The 19,862-nt window shown below is 34.1% G+C and overlaps 2 protein-coding genes across 3 annotated transcripts; both read right to left on the bottom strand.

The window, feature by feature from the left end:
- Positions 1–93: 93 nt before the first annotated feature.
- Positions 94–2,787, bottom strand: LOC120174312 (glutamate dehydrogenase 2-like). The gene is made up of 9 exons (XM_039181210.1): positions 2,545–2,787; positions 2,333–2,446; positions 1,946–2,167; positions 1,776–1,850; positions 1,555–1,671; positions 1,220–1,470; positions 752–827; positions 592–678; positions 94–397 (listed from the first exon to the last, which is right to left on the bottom strand). The coding sequence occupies exons 1-9, from the start codon at positions 2,650–2,652 to the stop codon at positions 212–214; spliced, it is 1,236 nt and encodes a 411-aa protein (XP_039037141.1). The 5' UTR covers positions 2,653–2,787; the 3' UTR covers positions 94–211.
- A 3,771-nt stretch (positions 2,788–6,558) lies between these two features.
- On the bottom strand, positions 6,559–9,734 carry LOC120174292 (polyadenylate-binding protein 1-like). 2 transcript variants are annotated; one of them, XM_039181189.1, is made up of 6 exons: positions 9,478–9,734; positions 9,281–9,383; positions 8,957–9,027; positions 7,391–7,582; positions 7,186–7,307; positions 6,559–6,864 (listed from the first exon to the last, which is right to left on the bottom strand). In XM_039181189.1, exons 1-6 carry the CDS (start codon positions 9,625–9,627, stop codon positions 6,819–6,821), a joined length of 684 nt encoding a protein of 227 aa, XP_039037120.1. In that variant the 5' UTR covers positions 9,628–9,734; the 3' UTR covers positions 6,559–6,818. The 2 variants fall into 2 exon arrangements, with proteins under 2 accessions (XP_039037120.1, XP_039037121.1); XM_039181190.1 differs by lacking the exon at positions 9,478–9,734 and having other exon boundaries at positions 8,962–9,027; positions 9,281–9,336.
- Positions 9,735–19,862: the final 10,128 nt, after the last annotated feature.

Raw genomic sequence — 19,862 nt, 5'->3', positions numbered from 1 at the left:
AAATTATTTCATTCAAAATGCATTATTCCAATACAAAGTTGATAAAACATGAAAAGCTTACAGTGCCCCCAATAATTAGAAAAGTAGTTTTGATCAAATTAAGAGATGAAAACTTTGGCAAGGGGGGAAAGCTAAGAGCTTCAAAGCTTAAATGTTTAAGCTTTTCAATGGAGACTAGAAATCGAAACAGGGGAAGAAAGCCATTTTATTATTATGCTTCCCAACCTCTTAGGAGAGTTGCACGCGCAACACGGTTAACGCCGAGCGTAAAGGCTCCCATCCGGAGATTGCAATGGTGAGTCCGGCACATGGTTTTTATGTTATGGAAAGCTTGAGTCATGTACCTCCTCAGCTCCTTGTTCACTTTATCTTCATCCCACATGAACCCTTGAATGTTCTGCCAAATCGAATGCATAATTAATAACATGTTATGGTATCAAGTTAGATCGACCCCCTGGAATTGTTCTCCCCAGTTCGGAATAGGATGATCAAGTCTTTCCCTTGGAACCATACTCGAGAGTCCTATCCCATACAGATGAAGATGCATGGCAAACAGAGTTTTTCTTTCCAAAATTTTCAAAGATCTATTACCTGAACCCACTCAAAGTAGCTGACAGTCACCCCTCCTGCATTGGCATATATGTCTGGCAGCATTATTACTCCTTTCTTCGATAGAATCTGCAGTAACGGAGTCTCGGGTCAGAATTTTGCTTCGATCTTTAGAAGCAGAAAAGAAAGGGCAAACATATACCTCATCTGCTTCTGGGTCAGTAGGATGGTTTGCAGCCTCTATTATGAACTTTGCCTTCACATCTGCAGCATTTTCCCTTTAAAGGAGAACATGACGAGTCAATGTCCAACACAAACACAATCCCTAATAGAAGTAATTTATGAGAATATAAGATGATCCAAAAGAGTTCAAAAGAGGCAGGTGTTTGTTTGACTTGTCGAAAATTTACTTCAATAGTAGAACCTTCTAAGTGGAGATTTGCAGAGTCGTTAAACTAAGTAAGCACAAGTTCAAGCATGATGATAACTGCATATATTAACCTAAATAAGCACAAGTGCATCGTAGTGTTTCAACCCGATAAATTTCTGAACAGAATAAAGAAAGCTTTGCCCCACAGCGTTTTCGATGAAATGAAAATAGAATAAACGAGCCGGAAATGGTAACATAACATAAATGTGAGGAACAAGATGCTTGGCAAAGGATCCTTACTTGTTTAGAACTCCACCTAAAGCACATGGGATGAGAACATCACATTCATGTACGAGCAGTTCATTTTGATCCAAGGAATCTCCACCACTGAAGCCTTTCAAACTTCCAGTAGCTTCTTTATGCTTTAGCAGCTCAGGTATATTGATTCCACTTGGATTCTTAACAGCACCCGTGACATCGCTTACGGCAATAACCTTACCACCCCTCTCATGTATGAGCCTTGCTACCCAAGACCCAACATTACCGAAACCCTGTAAGCAAACCAATAATATAAGCATTAACAAAAGTTTGGGAGCATCCAAATGGAAAGGGCATTTTAACCATCTATGTTCAACCTGAATTACAAACGTCAAACCCTTAATCGCCTTCCAATATTCAGCGAGTAAAGCTTCACTTGCATATACAACACCACGCCCTGTTGCAGATTCCCTGCCTAGCGAACCACCAAGATCCTAAAATTCCCGATATAAGAACGAGTAAATTTTTTTGTTCCATCCAATCATCGATATCTTTATCAACATACCACAAGCTTAGAATTTCAGTCTTCGGCACTTACTAACGGCTTTCCCGTAACAACGGCTGGTGAGTGTCCATGAAACTTAGAGTACTCGTCCAAAATCCATGCCATAGTCTACACAAGACTATTCTTAACATACATATAAACTTATGAAAGTAAACTAAATGAACTGAAAACAAGGAAGTTAATGAAAAACAGGACATTATAACCTGTGCATTAGTCCCCATGTCTGGTGCAGGAACATCTGTATGTATACCAATGAGATCATGGATCTTTTGAGTGAAGACACGAGTTAGACGTTCCAATTCGCTCTTAGATAATTCCCTAGGAGAACATCCTATGCCGCCTTTTGCACCGCCGTAGGGAATGTCGGCTACCGCAGTCTTCCAGGTCATTAGTTGAGCCAGTGCATTCACTTCATCAGGGTCAACCTTCAAACGAAATTAACAAACATCGGTTTTGATGTAGGATCAAAACAATATATGCATAGTGAAAAATCACACATCGAAATTTTAATTATAGACAAGAGTTAGCTTTTCCATTATTATAGGAGATCTACCAAAAGAGTTGTAACAGAAATTAAAAGAAAAGCTAACCTCGGGATGATATCTGATCCCTCCTTTCATGGGACCACGAGCATTATCATGCTGTATTCTGAATCCAACGTACGACACCAAGGTTCCATCGTCCTTGGGAATCGTGCATTCCACCTGATCATAAAGAAACACCGATAAGAACATAACCATTCCAAGATCAAAAGGTTAAACAACTAAATGAAAAAAGGAAAGAAGAGATTTTTAAAGAATACCTTGATCTCTCTAAAAGGGATGAGAAGAGACTTCTCAAGCTTAGAGTCTAATCCAAGTAAACGAGACGCCAGGCGGAAATTGCGGCTAGTTCCGGCTAGAGCATTCATGGCTACCTATTGAAACCTCAAAGAAGCAAAGATACCCAGAAACGGGAATGATCAAGAGATGAAGGGAAACAACAGTATGAGCCTTGAAACAAGGAAGTGTAAGAGAAATAAGTTGATGGACACAAGACTGTTTCTTTTAGAGGAAGAGAAGGGGCATATCATACATTTCGGGAATGTTTCAGAGAGAGAGAGAGAGAGAGGTTATAAGGCATGGATTGAGCGGAGGAAAATCAAAGAATATTAAGGAATAGAATTAGTAGCTCCTCCCAAATTTAACCACCTTCATCTACGTGAATAAAGCATTATTACCATGGATTGAGAAGAAAGGCCAAAACCCACTTTTGTTCTGCTGCTTCTTTCACGTATCATGTAATTGGGCCCACGTAAATGAACGGACTTCAGACTTCACACCCCATCTGTTGTAGCTTACACCTAGGGTTGCACATAATTCGGATTTCAATCCGATCCGGATCGGTTTTTATCCGATCCGGTTTTTTCCCATAGAAAAAAAACCGGTTTATAAAATAACCGGTTCGGTTTCTAACCGGTTTGGAGGGCCGGATATCCTAACCGGTGTAACCGGTTTCGGTTTTAAAAAAACCGGTTTTTTTAAAAAACCGGTTATAAAAAAACCGATTTTAATATTCTAGATTGCTCATAGGGAACCGATTCCCCCCAAGGGGGTACCGATTCCTCACTGAATGGTTTGGCTCCGAGATTTCCAGAATGCTCGGAGGGAACCGATTCCCCCATAGGGGTACCGATTCCCCCCTATTCAACGGTCGAAATATTTGAATTTTACACTTAGGGAACCGATTCGCTATATTATCTTCATTAATTATCACTAACGTTCAGAAGTGATTCAAGGTGTATTTAAGCAAGCGTAGAAGTCATTGATCAAAGACAAGACACATCAAGCAACTAGAATCAAAAGATAATCAAAGATAAAGCATCAAACCTCAAGTTCGATAAATTCAAATAATTAATTGAAATACTTAATTAACTCAACATAATTGAAATACTTAAATACTTCCAAGTTTGATAAATTCAAATACTTAAAAACTTCCAAGTTCGATAAATTCAAATACTTAAAAACTTCAAGTTTAAAGTTATAAAATAAACTACATTGCCATCTCTTCTTCATCATCTTCGCCTTCTTCGTTTGGAGGAGATATTCCAAGTTCGACTTCTTCAATGTGTAAGTTTGCTTCCAAATCGGCATCAATTGCATCTTCTAGGGTGGTGATATGTTGCTTACGAGCCGCTCCATCCAAATAATCCTTTAAACAAATGCATACTTCCACCGACTCGGGACTTAGTCTTGATCTCCGTTGCGATATAACCCTGCCACTAACAGAAAAAGCGGATTCCGAAGCTACCGTAGAAGCTTGGACGGTTAGTAAATCACGGGCCATGGCGGCTAGAATCGGAAATTGTGCTTCCTTTTCTTTCCACCAAGCCAAAATATCCAAACTTTCAAACTCTTCAAATGTCATTTTTGATAGAAAATCGCATGACATATAATTTCCCAACTCGCTACTTGGGGTGGTAGTACGTGATCGTTTGGATTGGGAATTTACAAGAGTGTTAAAAAGATTCAAATTTATGTTACTTGGACGTCTACTAGATGATTCCGCATTCATTCTCATTTGATCGTGTATTACACTACTTGATCCGTATTTATTTAAATAAATTGCAAACATGTCTCGAAAACATTTGTTAAAATAATTTATTTGGTTTTGGACAAAGTTGGGTTCATCATCGGTTAGATTAAAAGCAAACGCAATTTGTTCAATTAGTGTTTCAACCCCACCAACATTTAACGTTGGGTTTAAAGCGGCGGCACAAGTAAAATGGGGGGAATCTCCTTAAAATATTTTAAAAGTTTTTCCTTCATTGCAAAGCCAATTTCTTGAAAAACTTCGGTTTCAAATTCAAAGTCATTTAGTCGGGTAGCCAACAAAAATATTTGATTAAGAACCAACGGGCTAGTAGGGTAATAAACACCGGATAAAAAGTTGTTGCATTTTTAAAAACCTCAAGCAAATCGGTTATTTTGGCTATAGTTTCCCAACTCGAATCCGGATAAATGTCTGGGACATGACCCCTCTCGAAAAGCCGATCGTGAAATGTTTGCAATGTTTCCCTTTGCCTTAAGGCAGTATGCATCATCATCCAAGTTGAGTTCCAACGAGTTGGACAATCCAAATTAGGACCCAAAGCTTTTTTATTAACAGACTTACAAAATCGTTTATAATCATTTAGTCTTTTGTTGTTGTTACAAAGAATCGATTTTATCATTGTTTTAAATTCTAATCTAATTGGCTCAATAACCTCCAAACCGGCTTGCACGGATAAATTAATTATGTGTGCAACGCAACGGGTATGAAAAAACGCACCGTCTAAAATCGGTGAAAGTAATATTTTCAATCTTGGAATCGCGTTTGTATTATTCGATGCATTATCAAAAGATATAGAAAAAACTTTATTTTCTAATTTATAAAGACAAATTACCCGTTTTAAAAGTGTAAATAAATTAGCACCGGTATGCGGCTCACCGAATAATTCAAACGCGATTGTTCTTTTCATCATTTGCCAATTATCTTGATCTAACCAATGTGACGTAACGGCTAAAAAAGAATTTCCGGTATTATGAGGGGAACTCCAAACGTCACATGTAAGCGACACACCATAACGGTGTTCTTGGAATCCTAAAATCATTTTTTCCCTCGCCGTACGCCACATTTTTATAGCATCTCTTCTAAGGGTAGTACGACTTACTTGAGTATAACGTGGTTGCATTAGTTGTTGAATTGTTGTCGTGAAATCTTCATCATCAAAGTGGTCGAACGGCAATGCTTTTGTAATCACGAACTTTGTAAACGCTTCTCGTAATTTTTCGTTGTCGTAAACAAAAACACCACCTTGCGGTGTAAGATTCGATTGACTAGGATCCGATCTTGAGCGAAGTGCCTTGCATGATTTTGTCAAATGGTTCTTCAACGTTGTGTTTCCTTCCGATGCAAGAAACTTTAGACAAAGTTTACAACGCGCCCTCCTCGAGCCATTTGACATCTCACATAAATCGTAGTGATCCCAAATATCTTTGTTTCGAGTGTGTTCGATCACTCTCACGACTTCAAGGTTTCCCCCGACGGAAGATTCAGCAGTGTTACTCATGATGAATAAAAAATTACAAAACTAAGATTTGAGAGATGTTTAAGTGTTGTGTAATAAGATTTGAGAAAGTTGTAATCAACCAAATACATCCCCAACCTATTTATACATGTTTAGGGTGGTAAAATGGTAATTTTTTAAAGAAAAAAACGGTCAAAAACGGTCACAAACGGCTATATTAACGGCTAGTTTTTTAAACCCAGACCGGTTTTTTTTTCGGATAAAAACCGGTTTTTTAACCGGTTTTTTTTCAAACCGGTTTTTTATCCGGTAAAAAAACCGGTCTAGGTTTTTTTTCTCCAAACCGGTTAAAATAACCGGTTTAAAAAAATCCGATCCGGTTAAAAAAAAACCGGTTTTTCCCAAAACCGGTTTCGGATATTTTTTTCGGATATTCGGATATTCGGATTTTTTGTGCACCCCTACTTACACCTACCCATTCACATGATTTTGTTCTTTATGTACATGAATAAGATGCTAAAATTCAAGCGTTCCATAGATATGCTATGTTTGTTTTGTATATATTATATTTTTTATATTTTAATAGTTATATATAAATTATAGATATCATTTTGTAATATTTAAATAATAAAAAGGAATTTTGATTTACAACGTAGCCATTGATGTTTTTCTAACCCCAGCTGTTGGATGATTATCGTTTTAAACCTCAAAACAAAAGCTAATCCCATACAAATCCTCGTATTACAGTAAATCTCTTTCGAAAACTAAAGCAACAGGAAACAACTGAGAAGATTAAATCGTAGTTTCTACAACAAGGAGTTCTTAATTATACTTCACAACACTCGTTAATCAACGTTGAAGTAAAGCATAGGGAAATCTCGAGTTAATGGGTCCATCACAATTTGAGAATAGATCGGCCCTCCCTTTCACACTGAAGCTGTACTTCAACTTTGCCCTTCAATATTATACAACAACAACGTGACCATTATAGTGATGGTCTTCTCAAATTTGCTGCTTAATGATCCATCTTAATACGGCCTGTATCTCATCGGCCGCCTGAACCTCGGAACCCTCCTGAAAAAGAGGTCGAGTGAGTTAATATATTTGATAACAAGGAAACCTAGCAGAAACTATTACAATCAATTAGATCAAGCATAGGTAAACAAAGTATGATGCCGACAAATTAGAAAATCGTGTAAATGAATCTGAAGTAACAAATACCAAGCAAATCAAATTATTTTACTAGGGCTTTGGACTTGGAAGCCATGAATGATTGACAAAAAAAGCTTAAACATTACAGAGATAACATATGCTCAATAGCAGAGAATCAGAAACATTTAAAATATCCTTTTTCATTTGTTGGAACCAAACAGAGCAAGCACATTTCATGCTTACCCATAGCCATATGGAGGATAGAAAACAGGACCAGGCATGAAAGGCCTTCGGGAACGGAAATAAGGGTTGGGCCTTCCTCGATACTGTTTCATTCCAGGAATATTTGTTCTCTTTGCAGAGACCTGTGAATAAACCAAACACACTTTAATTACCATGTAGTTTATATTCATGAATTTAATATCCACACATATATCAAGCTATAAACCTTCAACTGACGACCGTGCAATTCTGTTTCATTTAACAGTAGAGCATTCTGAACAGCATCAATTTCAACAAATTCAACGTAAGCAAATCCTTTAGGTTGACCAAACTTATCAGTCAAGATTGTAACTCTGTTCACCGTTCCACAGGATTGAAAATGCTGTTGAACTTCTTCTGGTGTACATGCATAGTCTACCTGTTGTTACAAAGATATACAAAGAAAGAAAAAAATGAGTTAGCCAATATCCAGATCAGTTTTTCGCAAGCATGGAGAAACCAATTGGTTATACTACACTGAGATGGATTGTTAATAGAATTTGTATACAATATACTGAAGCACTTGAGGAGTTGCTTAAAGAAAAACAACATTATAACACAAACGATATTGATATTTCATCCGAATCTTAGTTTTAAAAGGCACTAGGCCCACCGAGGCGCAAAGGGTCCTTGGAGCCTAGGTGCAAGATGTGCCTTTCATAGGCGGGGTGCACTTTTTATGCTAAAAAGTTAATAAATTAATTCTAGAGTACATTCACACCCATTACCCACTGGTTCACTCCTAAAGCACTTAATCTCCTCTCAACAATCTTTTTTTCACCATTGCTTGTCCCCTCAAGAATCAAGACTCGTTTCTATAATTCACAAGACCCTAGTTTTCAAAGTATTTCAACACATTTTTAGGGTTATCCTAATTATTTTAAAATTTTAAACCATTATTTTATTTATTTTTAAATGATATAGATTAATTTTATTATCAATTTAAAATCTTCATATAACTTTAAATTATTATAAAAATTAACTTTTATATTTAATAAAATTTATTAAAAAAATATTATTAAATTAAAAAAATTAAAAAACATAAAAATATTATAAAAACAGTGTACTTTTGAATAAAAGAAGGTAAACAGTGGAAGAAGCTATGGGCTTGTTATAAATGGAAAAACATTAGAGTTGAGCTATAGATTTGGGTGATTAATAACCTTCTATGTGTTAGGGTTAAGGTTAAGGGAATGAGAAAAATGTAATAAATGAGAGAGTTTTCTGACGTTCTCTGTAGTCCTTCTGCCGTCCTTCTACTACTGTTCTTCTTCACTGTCTATCTTCTTCTATTTCCTATTTAATCGTGGGTCTTCCTATTTTCCTCCCTTTTCTTCCTTTTTCTTATCCCTAAAACGCTTAAAGCGCACGCCCAACGCCCCTGGGAGGACTTTTGGTAGTGCGCTGTGCCCACCTCACGGGAGGCGATTTTCTCCGTGCCCACCTGCGCCCGGCGCCTTAAGCGCTCTTTTGAAAACTAGGATCCGAGTAAGTAGTCGTGGATCAAATTTGTTGAATCACATTTAACTTGACATCAGAACAAAACTAACACACGACTGTCCATGCAATCGCATGCATATAAAAAAGCATTCTCAAGCTACCCCATATGCACAAACATAAAACCAAATAGGAAACCATTCCCGTATCCTGGTTGGCCAGAATCGTAGGTGAGGTAAATGGGACAACTGAACCAAATAAACATTTAAAAATAAGTTCATGAAAGAAGGCATGATAAAGGGTTGATAAACCTCACATTACCAACATAAATCGAGCGGGAATCCACTTCCTCCTTTTCAGCTTGACTTGCAGAAGCACTTGAGGAATCTTCAAAGAAATCCAGGAAAATGAAGTAAAAACAAATCAGTTTACTAGAACTAACAATTCGTACACAAAACACTCCGTAATTCAAAAACAAAAGAAATCAGTAAAGTTTGATTTCATTTTCAAGACTAAGAAGACATTCTCTTTCTCGAACGAAAAAGAAAGTGCATCCCAATCAAAGTCAAACTTATCAAAAAGAAATATAGAGAAATAAAACAAATCAAATACAAACTCAAAGGAAAAAGAATAAAAGAACCTTGGACGGAGCCCATCTCCTTCTCAACTTTAGCCTGCATTTCACGTAAAGCCCCAGCCTCTTCCTCGATCTCCCTAAGTCTTCTCTTCATGTCTTCCAAGTCCTAAAATTTTCAAAAACAAGAAAATATGTTATTCCCTAAGAGGAAAAAGCTAAGGTAAAGCTAGGAAAAAGCTAGAGTAAAAGAAAGGGGCAACTTTGGAGTTGGAATTAGGATCTTGGTCGTTGGCTTCGTAATCCTCAGCTCCACCCGACATGTCCACATCCACATCCGCATCCATATCTCCCTCCTCCTCAGGGATCTCCCCACCGTACACCTCGTGCTCTTGATCTTCATATCGATCCATTCCAGTCAAACTGAGGGAATTTTGGAATTTTGGAATTAGGGTTTTTACTCTTTGTTCTGGATTTGGGGAAGACGAAGATTGGGTATACTGGGCACTCAGGGTAGTTAGTGGTAGGCCCGTCACGTGTGATTTCGATCCGTATATATTTCTTTAATACTACCATGGATCATAAGCAAGTTGCGACTAGGGTTGTATGTTTTACTGAATATTTTTAGAAAAATATAGAAAATATTTTTAAAAATATTTTTTTGTTTGGACGTTGTAATGTGAAATATTTTTTGTTGTTTGATTAATTTTTTTGAAAATAATTTTTAAAATCTACATATTTTATAAATTATTTTTACTTTTTTAAATTTATTAAAAAATAATTTATTGTTAAAAAATTATAATTTACAATTTTTTGAATATAAACAGTATTTTATATTTATAAGTATGTCAAATTAAATATATTGATAAAATGAATAATTTAGGTTGATTGTGTTAAAAACTAATATTTTTTTGAAAACACAAATATTATCAAAACGTATAATTAATATTACATCATATTAAAACAATAATACTAAATCATGTTGAAATACTAAAATTATCAAAAGTGTATAATTTTCTTCCTACGTTAAAAGTTAAACATTTCACAAGAATTTGACATTCGTTTGAAACTTTAGACAGTGCACGTATTTTTCTAGCGATGAATTTCTGATCCCTCTTCGATGCGCTTACATCTATAGGGTGTATTATCTCTGTCTTCTTTTATTGTTTTTGTAGTAGTTTACATGATCTTTACTTTTTATACGTTTTTTGTCATTGAAATTTATGAAGGCTTAGAACTAGGAGAGCGAAGTAGTGTTGTCTTAATTTAGGTTTTAACCCTTTTGACTTAATTTTTTTCTCGTAGCTTGCTATCGTTGACTTCTGTGTATCCTGCTCTTCATGTTTCATCTTTTTAAATTTAATCGGGTCTTACGTTTCTGACTATATGTAGATATTTTTACGCAGAGATTTATTTTCAGGGATTACTTCTCATTACAGACGTGCATACGAAGACTGCATATGAAGAGTGTCCAACTATGTATTTATTTATTCATTTATTTATTTATACATGCATTTCATTTTATCTTTATTTTTAATTTTCTGACTGCTGGAAGTCTTCCACGGAAGCTGCTCTCAACATGGCGTTGGGGACAACCTACTACCCTACCTCCCCCTTACCCCATTACATATGGGAATAGGGTTTTGTTGTTGTTGTTGTTGTCTTCGATGCGCTTACATCTATTGTCAAACTCTCTAAAGCACATGCCTCCGTCAAAAACACACTCAACGAACTTAATACTATATGACAAAATCTAATTATTACCTTCTGAAATACTAAATCTTATTGAACGTATAAGTGCATCAGTTAAAATAAAAGAATCGTGTGTACTACCTTTCCATCCAACTAGAATATAAATAAACTTCAAATCAAAAGTAATGACAGCAAATACATTAGGTGTCGTTCCCCCTTTACAACTCTGAAATCTTCCTTGAATGTTAAGTGGAACATATACACGAATATGAGTTCCATCGAATGCTCCTACGCAATCTCTATAGTATGAGTAAAATCTTGGATTGTTTCTTATTTCGAGAGGAGTTGACTCATTAGGTAAACTAATGGCTAGTTTATATAACTTTAAAATAGCCCTCAATACAATCTTAAAGTAACAGTGAACTGTCTCAATTGATTTATAATATTTTGATCCAATCACTCGAAATCTTATTGTTGGGATTTTAAGAGGCTCAAATTGAATAATCGAAAGAATGCAAAGGGGGTTAATTGGTTGAATTTGATTAGGGAGTAAGGAGAGCAAAAGATAGAAAAAAAAATAAGGCACAATAATTCAAAGTGGTTCGACTTATCAACCAAGTCTACATCCACTACCTTAGCTCCTCACTAAGGATTTTCTAACAAATTCACTAATTTGTTATTTCTTTATCAAGGATAAAGAGATAACCTTTTCAACTTCCTATCTTTTGAATCGGCTAAGATAGAACCAAAAACCCTTTACAAGGAAAAAGAATGTAAACGAATAAAACCTCTAAAAGGAAGGTGTTTACAAAATTTATTTCACAAGAAAAAAATATTTACGAGAAAATTGAAATAAAGAGTGAAAAGCTCTTCTCTTGTGTTTGATTGCTTGGATAGGTGTTCTAACCCTTCTTCAAGTGTCCTCAACTTGTATTTATGTGTTGGAATGTTGTTGTGGTAGTTTCTAGCCGTTGGAGGTGGTTTTGAGCCGTTGGGGATTAATTTTTGTGCAAAATAAAGCTGCCGAGAACAAGGGGTATCGATACTCATAAAGGGAGTATCGGTACTACCTTTGTTTATCTTTAAATCAACTAGCCGTTACTAGCCGTTGGGGCCTGATGGTATCGATACGATGCCTATGGTATCGATACTACTATACAGAGTAGTATCAGTACCCTTTTGGGTATCAGTACCCCTTTGGGTATCGGTACCATTTTTACATTCTGGAATTTGAGCAATGCTGGTAGTATCAGTACTACCTAGTGAGTATCGATACTTCCCTTACCTTTGGTATCAGTACCATATGAACATTATCAGTACTTGTTCAATTGGTATCGATACTGTAAGAACAATATTGGTACTACTTGTCCAGAAAAACATTTGGTGCTCAATTCCAAGCTTTAAGGACTTTGAATTATATTTGAAAAACTTCGAAATATGGTACAACACTTACATTATGACAAATTATATGTAAAAATATGGTAACTTGCTCCTTAATATTCACCATTTTTGTCGACTGTAACAAATTGTTCCAAGTGAGGATGTCACACAAATTTAAAAAAAAAAATCGGTCGCATTCATATTACGTCGATCCAATTCTGGGATAAAATACGCTATGTTTTTATTTTTCCACTGAAGTTTCAAAAGTAATAAGTTGGTCATTAACGCTATGTTTGTAATAAAATGATCACTTTTGTTATCTTTGTCAAATTGATGATGTGGCAACGTTACTAAAAAAAGTTAATATTTAGTTTTACCCCTAAAACTATTGCTAAAACATCAAATAAGTCCTTAAACAATGATTTTATATCTAATTTATCCTAAAAGCTTTCTAATTTATAGTTTTTTTTAACAACCCACCACCACAACTATATTCGAACCACCTTTCTTACAAAACAAAAATCACACTACATTAGATAAATTGAGTTTTTCCATTAAAGACAAATACATGAGTATTTAAATCTATATATTCAATTAATTTTAATGTAAAAAAATAATGCTTTTGGGATGATTTTTGATTTGTACGGAAAGTGCTTAGAATATTTAAAGACAAATGAGAGTTTGTTTTAAGTGTGGTTTCATTTTGTAAGGAAATTGAATAGAATATAATTAAGATGGTGGGGTGTTTAAAAAAATTGAAAATTAGAAAACCTTTTGGATAAATTAGATATAAAATCATTGTTTAAGGACATATTTGATGTTTTAGCAATAGTTTAGGGGTAAAACTAAATATTAACATTTTAATTAACGGTGCCCCATCATTAATTTAACAGAGATAACAGTGGAGTGATCATTTTGTTATAATTTGATAACGTTAACGACCATTTTATTACAAATCGATAACGTTAGTGACTAATTTATTACTTTTGAAACTTTAATAGAGAAAATGAAAATTTACTCAAACATTAGTGAGCATTTGTATAATTTACCATTTTTTTAATAATTTTAAATTTAACAGAAAAAGATGAAATTCTAAGGGAAAACAAAAAAATATTTTTAATGAATCTATAATTTATGATCTAAAGTGTGTTACTCCTATATTAAGATAATTTTAAAATATATATTATTTTATAATTAGAGATTGATGCGATAATTTTATAAAATTTAGAATAAATTTATAAAATATTAAAAATAAAAACAAATTATCATTAAAAAATAAAATATATAATATTTTAAAATTTTCATATAACGACTCGTCTTCGTCCTCTTTGATATATCCAACTTAGTATTTTATGCTAATAAATAATTAATTGTTTTAAAATTGAAATGAAAATATTCAATTGAAATTTTTTTCGAATATGAACAATATACCATCGAACCCATTCTAAACCCATATAAAACCCGCTGTCATGAATCAAAATCCAGATCCAGTAATATAAGGTGGCATTTGGTTCTGGAATGTTTATAAGAGAATTGGAATCTGTGAAGGAATTGAAATCTATCAGGAATTGGAATCAAATTCCATATTCTGTTTGGTTCGCAAACATGTCAGATGAATTTGATTTCAGTAATGTAAAATGTCAGAATTGTCCTTCTTGTTTTTTTGCTTTTATTTTAGTTTGTTTTACAACTTACATGTAGTAATATATTATAAAAAATTAAAAAATATTAAATTTTCATTTTATTGATTGATTATTCATTTCAATAAATTATAAAAATCATGTTAATAAACATTATAAGTTAAAATCATCGCAATCAAAATATGTTAATAAGTTACCAAAAGATAGAGTAATATTTCGATACATTCCAATCGGAGTATGTTAATTAGTTACCAAAAAATTTACCAAAAACTATTTTTATTCAATATACAAATTAGAAACCCGACCCGACACGACACAAAATAATAAAAAAATATTTTTATTCAATAAAAACATTGACTTAATTGAAAAAAAATATATATAGAAGGGTATTATTGTAATTATTCCTAAATATATAAGGTAAAATTATATATTATTTTTCGGGTCGGTTCGGTTTTTTTCACCCTAAACCCGAACCCGACCCGACCCGAATATCACACTTAAAAAAACCAGACCCGAATATCACTTAAAAAAACCCGACCCGACTCGACCCGAATATCACACTTAAAAAACCTGACCCGAACCGAACAAAATAAAGTTTCACCGACCCGACCCAAATATATAAATTAGAAATCCGACACGACCTGAAATAATAAAGAAATATTTTTATTCAATAAAAACAGTGACTTAATTTAAAAATATATATATATAGAGGGGTATTATTGTAATTATTCTTAAATATATAAGGTAAAATTATATATATTTTCGGGTCGGATATTTTTTACCCTAAACCCGAACTCGATCCGACCCGAATATCACACTTAAAAGAACCGACCCGACCTGACCAAAATAAAGTTTTACCCGACCCGAATATATGAATTAGAAACTCGATCCGAAATAATAAAAAAATATTTTTATTCAATAAATGAATAAGTTACCAAAAGATTGATGAGGGTAATATGATCAAATTTCAATTCTCTCCAACAAGAGAATTAAATTTCATCTATTCTTGGATGAAATTCACTTTCCCTCATTTGATGGAAAATTAAAGCCACGAGAGATTTCAATACACTTGAAAAACTTGAACCAAACATGAAATTTTTTTTCTCAATTCTAAGGGATTTCATCAAACCAACCGCTACCTAAATGTTTTTCATAGAAAAACCAATGACATGAACGACGACGATGACAAAGATCCATGGTTAGCACCTGACAAACTCTACCATTATTATGTTTCTTTCTAACCCTTTTTTTCTCCGATATTGCTTCGCTATCACGTTACCCGTTTCTCCCTAACCATTCTATTCGGTTCGGATCCATCCTCTCCCTCCTAGATGGTGTTGCCAAAGAGGATGCTGATCATCTCGGCATTTTCCCCTCTGCTGGTGCCTCCACCAGAGATACCATCGCTGATCTCCTCGGGGCTTCGGTAGCTACAATGGCGCTTTCTTTGTGGAATAGGTTGCTCCGATGCCGATCTTATTCGGACACACCCCACGGGTTTTGCCTGTTTGAGTGAGATTCCATGGTTAATTTGATAAATGGGTCAACTGGTTTTAAGAGTTTAAACGTGTGCGACCACCTACTTAATGGATGGGAGATGTATGGTTCCCGAGAAAATGAAGTGAAAAGTAAGGTTTTTTTTGGCGATTTTCGTTTATCATATGCGTTTTAATGGACTTTGGGGATTAAATTTGTTCAGTGAATTGGACATTTTGTCAAAGCATATGATTGTTTGGTTGGTGAGAAATTGAATGCAAATAGAAAGAAAATAAATAGAAATGATATTTTTTCAAGGTCTCTGGAACTTGAGATTCTATCTCTGGGATTATAAAGAAAGTTTATATTTGTTGAGGTATAAATATCTTTCATAATTCATTTAGCTTTGTTTTGTTGATGAAAAATAAGATCAAGCAATTCAAAAGCTTTTGATTTTGGCATTATAGTTCATTTGGCTTTGTTTGGTTGATGGGAAAACCAGAGAAAACAAAGCAAAAGCTTTGGGTTTTGTGTTTTGTGTTCTACCATGTATGTAATTCAACGAGTTATCTTGTCGGAGGTGATCTTTTTCTTTCGTAGCTGAGATTCCTTTGTTCCAAACAACCAAAAATGTAAATAATGTTAAATGTAAGCACGTTACAATGTTGGGTACTAAAAAAATGCATCCTCATCTTAATTGTATGTACATTTTTTCCTTGAATTTCTCTGGAAATCAAATTGTATCCATAGATAATGCCAAATTTGATATACTCTCTGATGAATTTTATAATTTTTTCTTGTTTCTACTGAAATTCTCATGCGTTTATTCTAGATAGTTCCTATTAGAAGCTTTCAAGGAATATCTAATCAACTTTGCAAATGCTTGGCTCCATGAGTTCTATGCCTTGAGATTTCTTTTTTGTTTTCAAATTTTTTATGATCAAAGATTCAGTCATCTCCCTCGCATTAGTTACTGAAATTTGGTTGTAAACACTGCATAAGAAAACATTTTCCTTTTCGGGTTTTCTCACCCGAAGATGCAATTTCACGGGTTTGGTTTTCTTCCTATTAGATTAGAAGCATAAGTTTAGATATTTTCTAGAACTCTATTCATGACAGTATTGGTATTTTGATGGCCTGGTTTTTTTATTGCTTTAGATACCTCTAATTTGTATCTTGATTGACCAAAGTGATATATATAAAGAGAAAGAGTTGAAGTCGTTATCTTTGATGAGGTCTTGGAAGAATTTTGTGCAATTTGTTTCAGCATATGCAAAATTAGTGAAAAGGTTTCTTGTTGTACGCAGGGACGAAGCCATTGTTGGGTGGGAGTGGCTGTGACTCCAATTTTTCTGGTAGAATAACATTTTAGGTCCTTGTTATTACAAAATTTTATGGCCAATGGGAGGAATCGTATAAAGAGTTATGTCCATGGTTAAAATTGATGCAAAAACACATACGGGAACGGTTGTGAAACTGAAAAATGTACTGGTGTACAAAAATGATCGTGCCATACAAGAGATGTGTCAATTCTACATGCTATTTTAGACATTTTTGCAGTGTGTTAATGTATTTTGTCACTGTAAGCCAGTGTTTCAGATCAACAACACTTGGTTGTACAATATATACACACAAATATTGTTGTTGACGGTTGCACAAGATGACAATAGGAAAATTATTTCCATTGTCTTCGCTATAGTCAAAAAGGAAAATATAGACTCTTGGAAATTCTTCCTTAAGAAATTAAGAAGACATGTTCTATCACATATTTTGCGTAATCGAGATGATGAGATATGTCTTATTTCTGACAGAGGCGTAAGGATTAAATATACAATCCAGCATATGGGTTACAAATTACTTGGAAAAGTTCATGACTGAAGATGAATGCATAATGGTTCTTTGAATGAGTACATATTTCACTCTTTTGGGTTTAAAATATATTTTCGTGTAATATTTATGATTAACTATTGTCCTCCGTATATTTATCACCGGTACTATTTACGACACATTGTTACAAATTACTTGGAAAAGTTCATGACTGAAGATGAATGCATAATGGTTCTTTGAATGAGTACATATTTCACTCTTTTGGGTTTAAAATATATTTTCGTGTAATATTTATGATTAACTATTGTTTTTTTAATGGATAAACCACACACATTTCGTACATGAAGTTGATGAGTTGCTTCATGAATTGAGAGACAGGAATCAACAATGCTACTTTAATCATTTGATGCGGGTAGACAATATGGCCGCATTACAACGAACTTGACTGAGGTGATCAATTCATCACTGAAGGGAGTGCGACATTTGCCTATCACTTCTGTTGTCATAGCGACATATTATTGGTTAGCAACTCTGTTTGCAACCTTAAGAAAGCAAGCAGTTGACTAGATGACAGGATGCCACATTTATGTAGCATTCATAAATGGTGCATGCGTCTCTCATGAACAAAATCAATTCCGAGTTTTGGAATATTTGAAATCATTGGAAGATATACAACACAACACATGCATGGTTAATCTACGAGAAAGAACCTACAACTGCGGAGTATTCCAAATATTCTGTATAACTTATATTTTGATATAACAACAACAAAAACAAAACCCTATTCCCATATGCAATGGAGTAAAGGGGAGATAGGGTAGTAGGCCGCCCCCAACGCCAAGGAGAGAGCAGCTTCCGTGGAAGACCTCCGGCAGTCAGAAAATTAAAAATAAAGATAAAATACAATGCATGTATAAATAAGGGCAAAATGTTTTTGGACTAAATTTAATTTATTCAAAATCTTCAAAAATAATTTAAAGTCCATATAAAAGTTAAAAATATGTTTTTAAATGTTTTTCAAAATTGGTAGAACCTTTTCAAAACATATTCGATCATTTTCACGCTTTAAAGTCATATTTCCAAGCTTCTCTGGCTCAAAGGATCGATCCCTTAGCAAAATAATCGATCCCTTTGACCAAAGGATCGATCCACTTGAAAAAGGATCGATCCCTTGGACAATAGTGAAGGATTGATCCCTTCCCAAAAAGGATCGATCCCTTTGGTATAACGGTCGAAATATTTGAAAAAGTTTTTCAATCCTAATTTTTTTTTCTTTTGTAAATATTTGTGTTTTGAGCTCAATTGTATATCCTTAGGGTTTGTTTTTGTGAGCTAAATCTTTTAACACCAACATAGAGAGGTCTTCATGTTTACACATTTCTTATCATTTGTAACGTGGTTTTGGCTCTAGTTTAGCCAAGTGAAAAACTAGGGAGTTGTAAAGGTTACTCTTGATCATTGAAAAAGAAAGAACAAATTAGTGAATTTGTTGGAAAATCCTAAGTGAGGAGCTTAGGTAGTGGATATAGCCTTCATTGAGGAAGTTGAACCACTATAAATTATTGTGCAAATTTTCCTACCTTTATACTCATTACTCCCTAAATTTCAAAAAGTCAATTCACCCCCTCTTGGCACATTTTCAATTGATCGAACGAACTTTATTTCAAATTCTAACAATTGATATAAGGGTTTGACTCATTAAAAGATCTAAAAACCTTGAGACAATCATTGAAGAAGCTCTATCCATTTTTGACACAACCGATAATATGGCTTCCACCTCCGGCTTATTCTACATGGAAGACTCCTAATCGATCGACAAGTCTCCATACTTCAATAGAGCTAACTAGCATCATGGAAATAAATTAATGAAGCTATTTATACAATCCAATGATCTTGATGCATGTGAGATGATCGAGAACGACTATTATTCTCTAACAAAGAAGACGAAGGTTGGCCTGACCAAGAACGAAAGAATGCCCAACAAAATACCAAGGCCATACACATGTTGTTTTGTACATTTTGTTCCAATGTCTATGAAGGTGTTTCTTCTTGTTCAAATGCCAAAGAGCTTTGGAATAAGCTCGAAGAACTTCATGGTGACAAGTAAAAAGAACCATCAAAGATGGTGTGCTTAATGTCTCTTGAAAAGCCTAATGTATCTTCTAACTCTAATGAATTCGATTTATATTCTTTTAATGAGTTACAAGATGCATATGATGAATCATGTTTGGAGTTTGAGACTATGAACTCCAAAAACAAGAAAATGATTTCAAAATTTAAAGTTGAAAATTACTTTCTTTTGAAAGTAAAAATGGACTTTGAAAATCAAAATGAAAATTTGAAAATGGATTTAGAGCTTTCAAAAATGAAAATTGAAAAAATTGAAAAAGAAAGTTTTGATTTAATAAGCTTGAATTCTTAACAAAAGAAAAAGAAATCATTTTAAATAATTCATCTATTTTCATAATGACAAAATGCTTACATTGTCATTATCATGGTCATATGGAACATATTTGTCCTTTAAAGAAATGAAAACATTTTAAAATTAGACAAGTTTGGGTTCCTAAGGGAACAAAGGGCATTGAAACTAATGTTCAAGGATCCAAAGCAGTTTGGATACTAAAATCCAAATG

Source organism: Hibiscus syriacus, unplaced genomic scaffold, assembly GCF_006381635.1.
Source record: "Hibiscus syriacus cultivar Baekdansim isolate YM2019G1 unplaced genomic scaffold, ASM638163v2 tig00112044_pilon, whole genome shotgun sequence".
Lineage (NCBI taxonomy): Eukaryota > Viridiplantae > Streptophyta > Magnoliopsida > Malvales > Malvaceae > Hibiscus > Hibiscus syriacus.
Note: the sequence above shows the minus strand (reverse complement) of the source record. Positions and strands in the feature narration are given on the sequence as shown.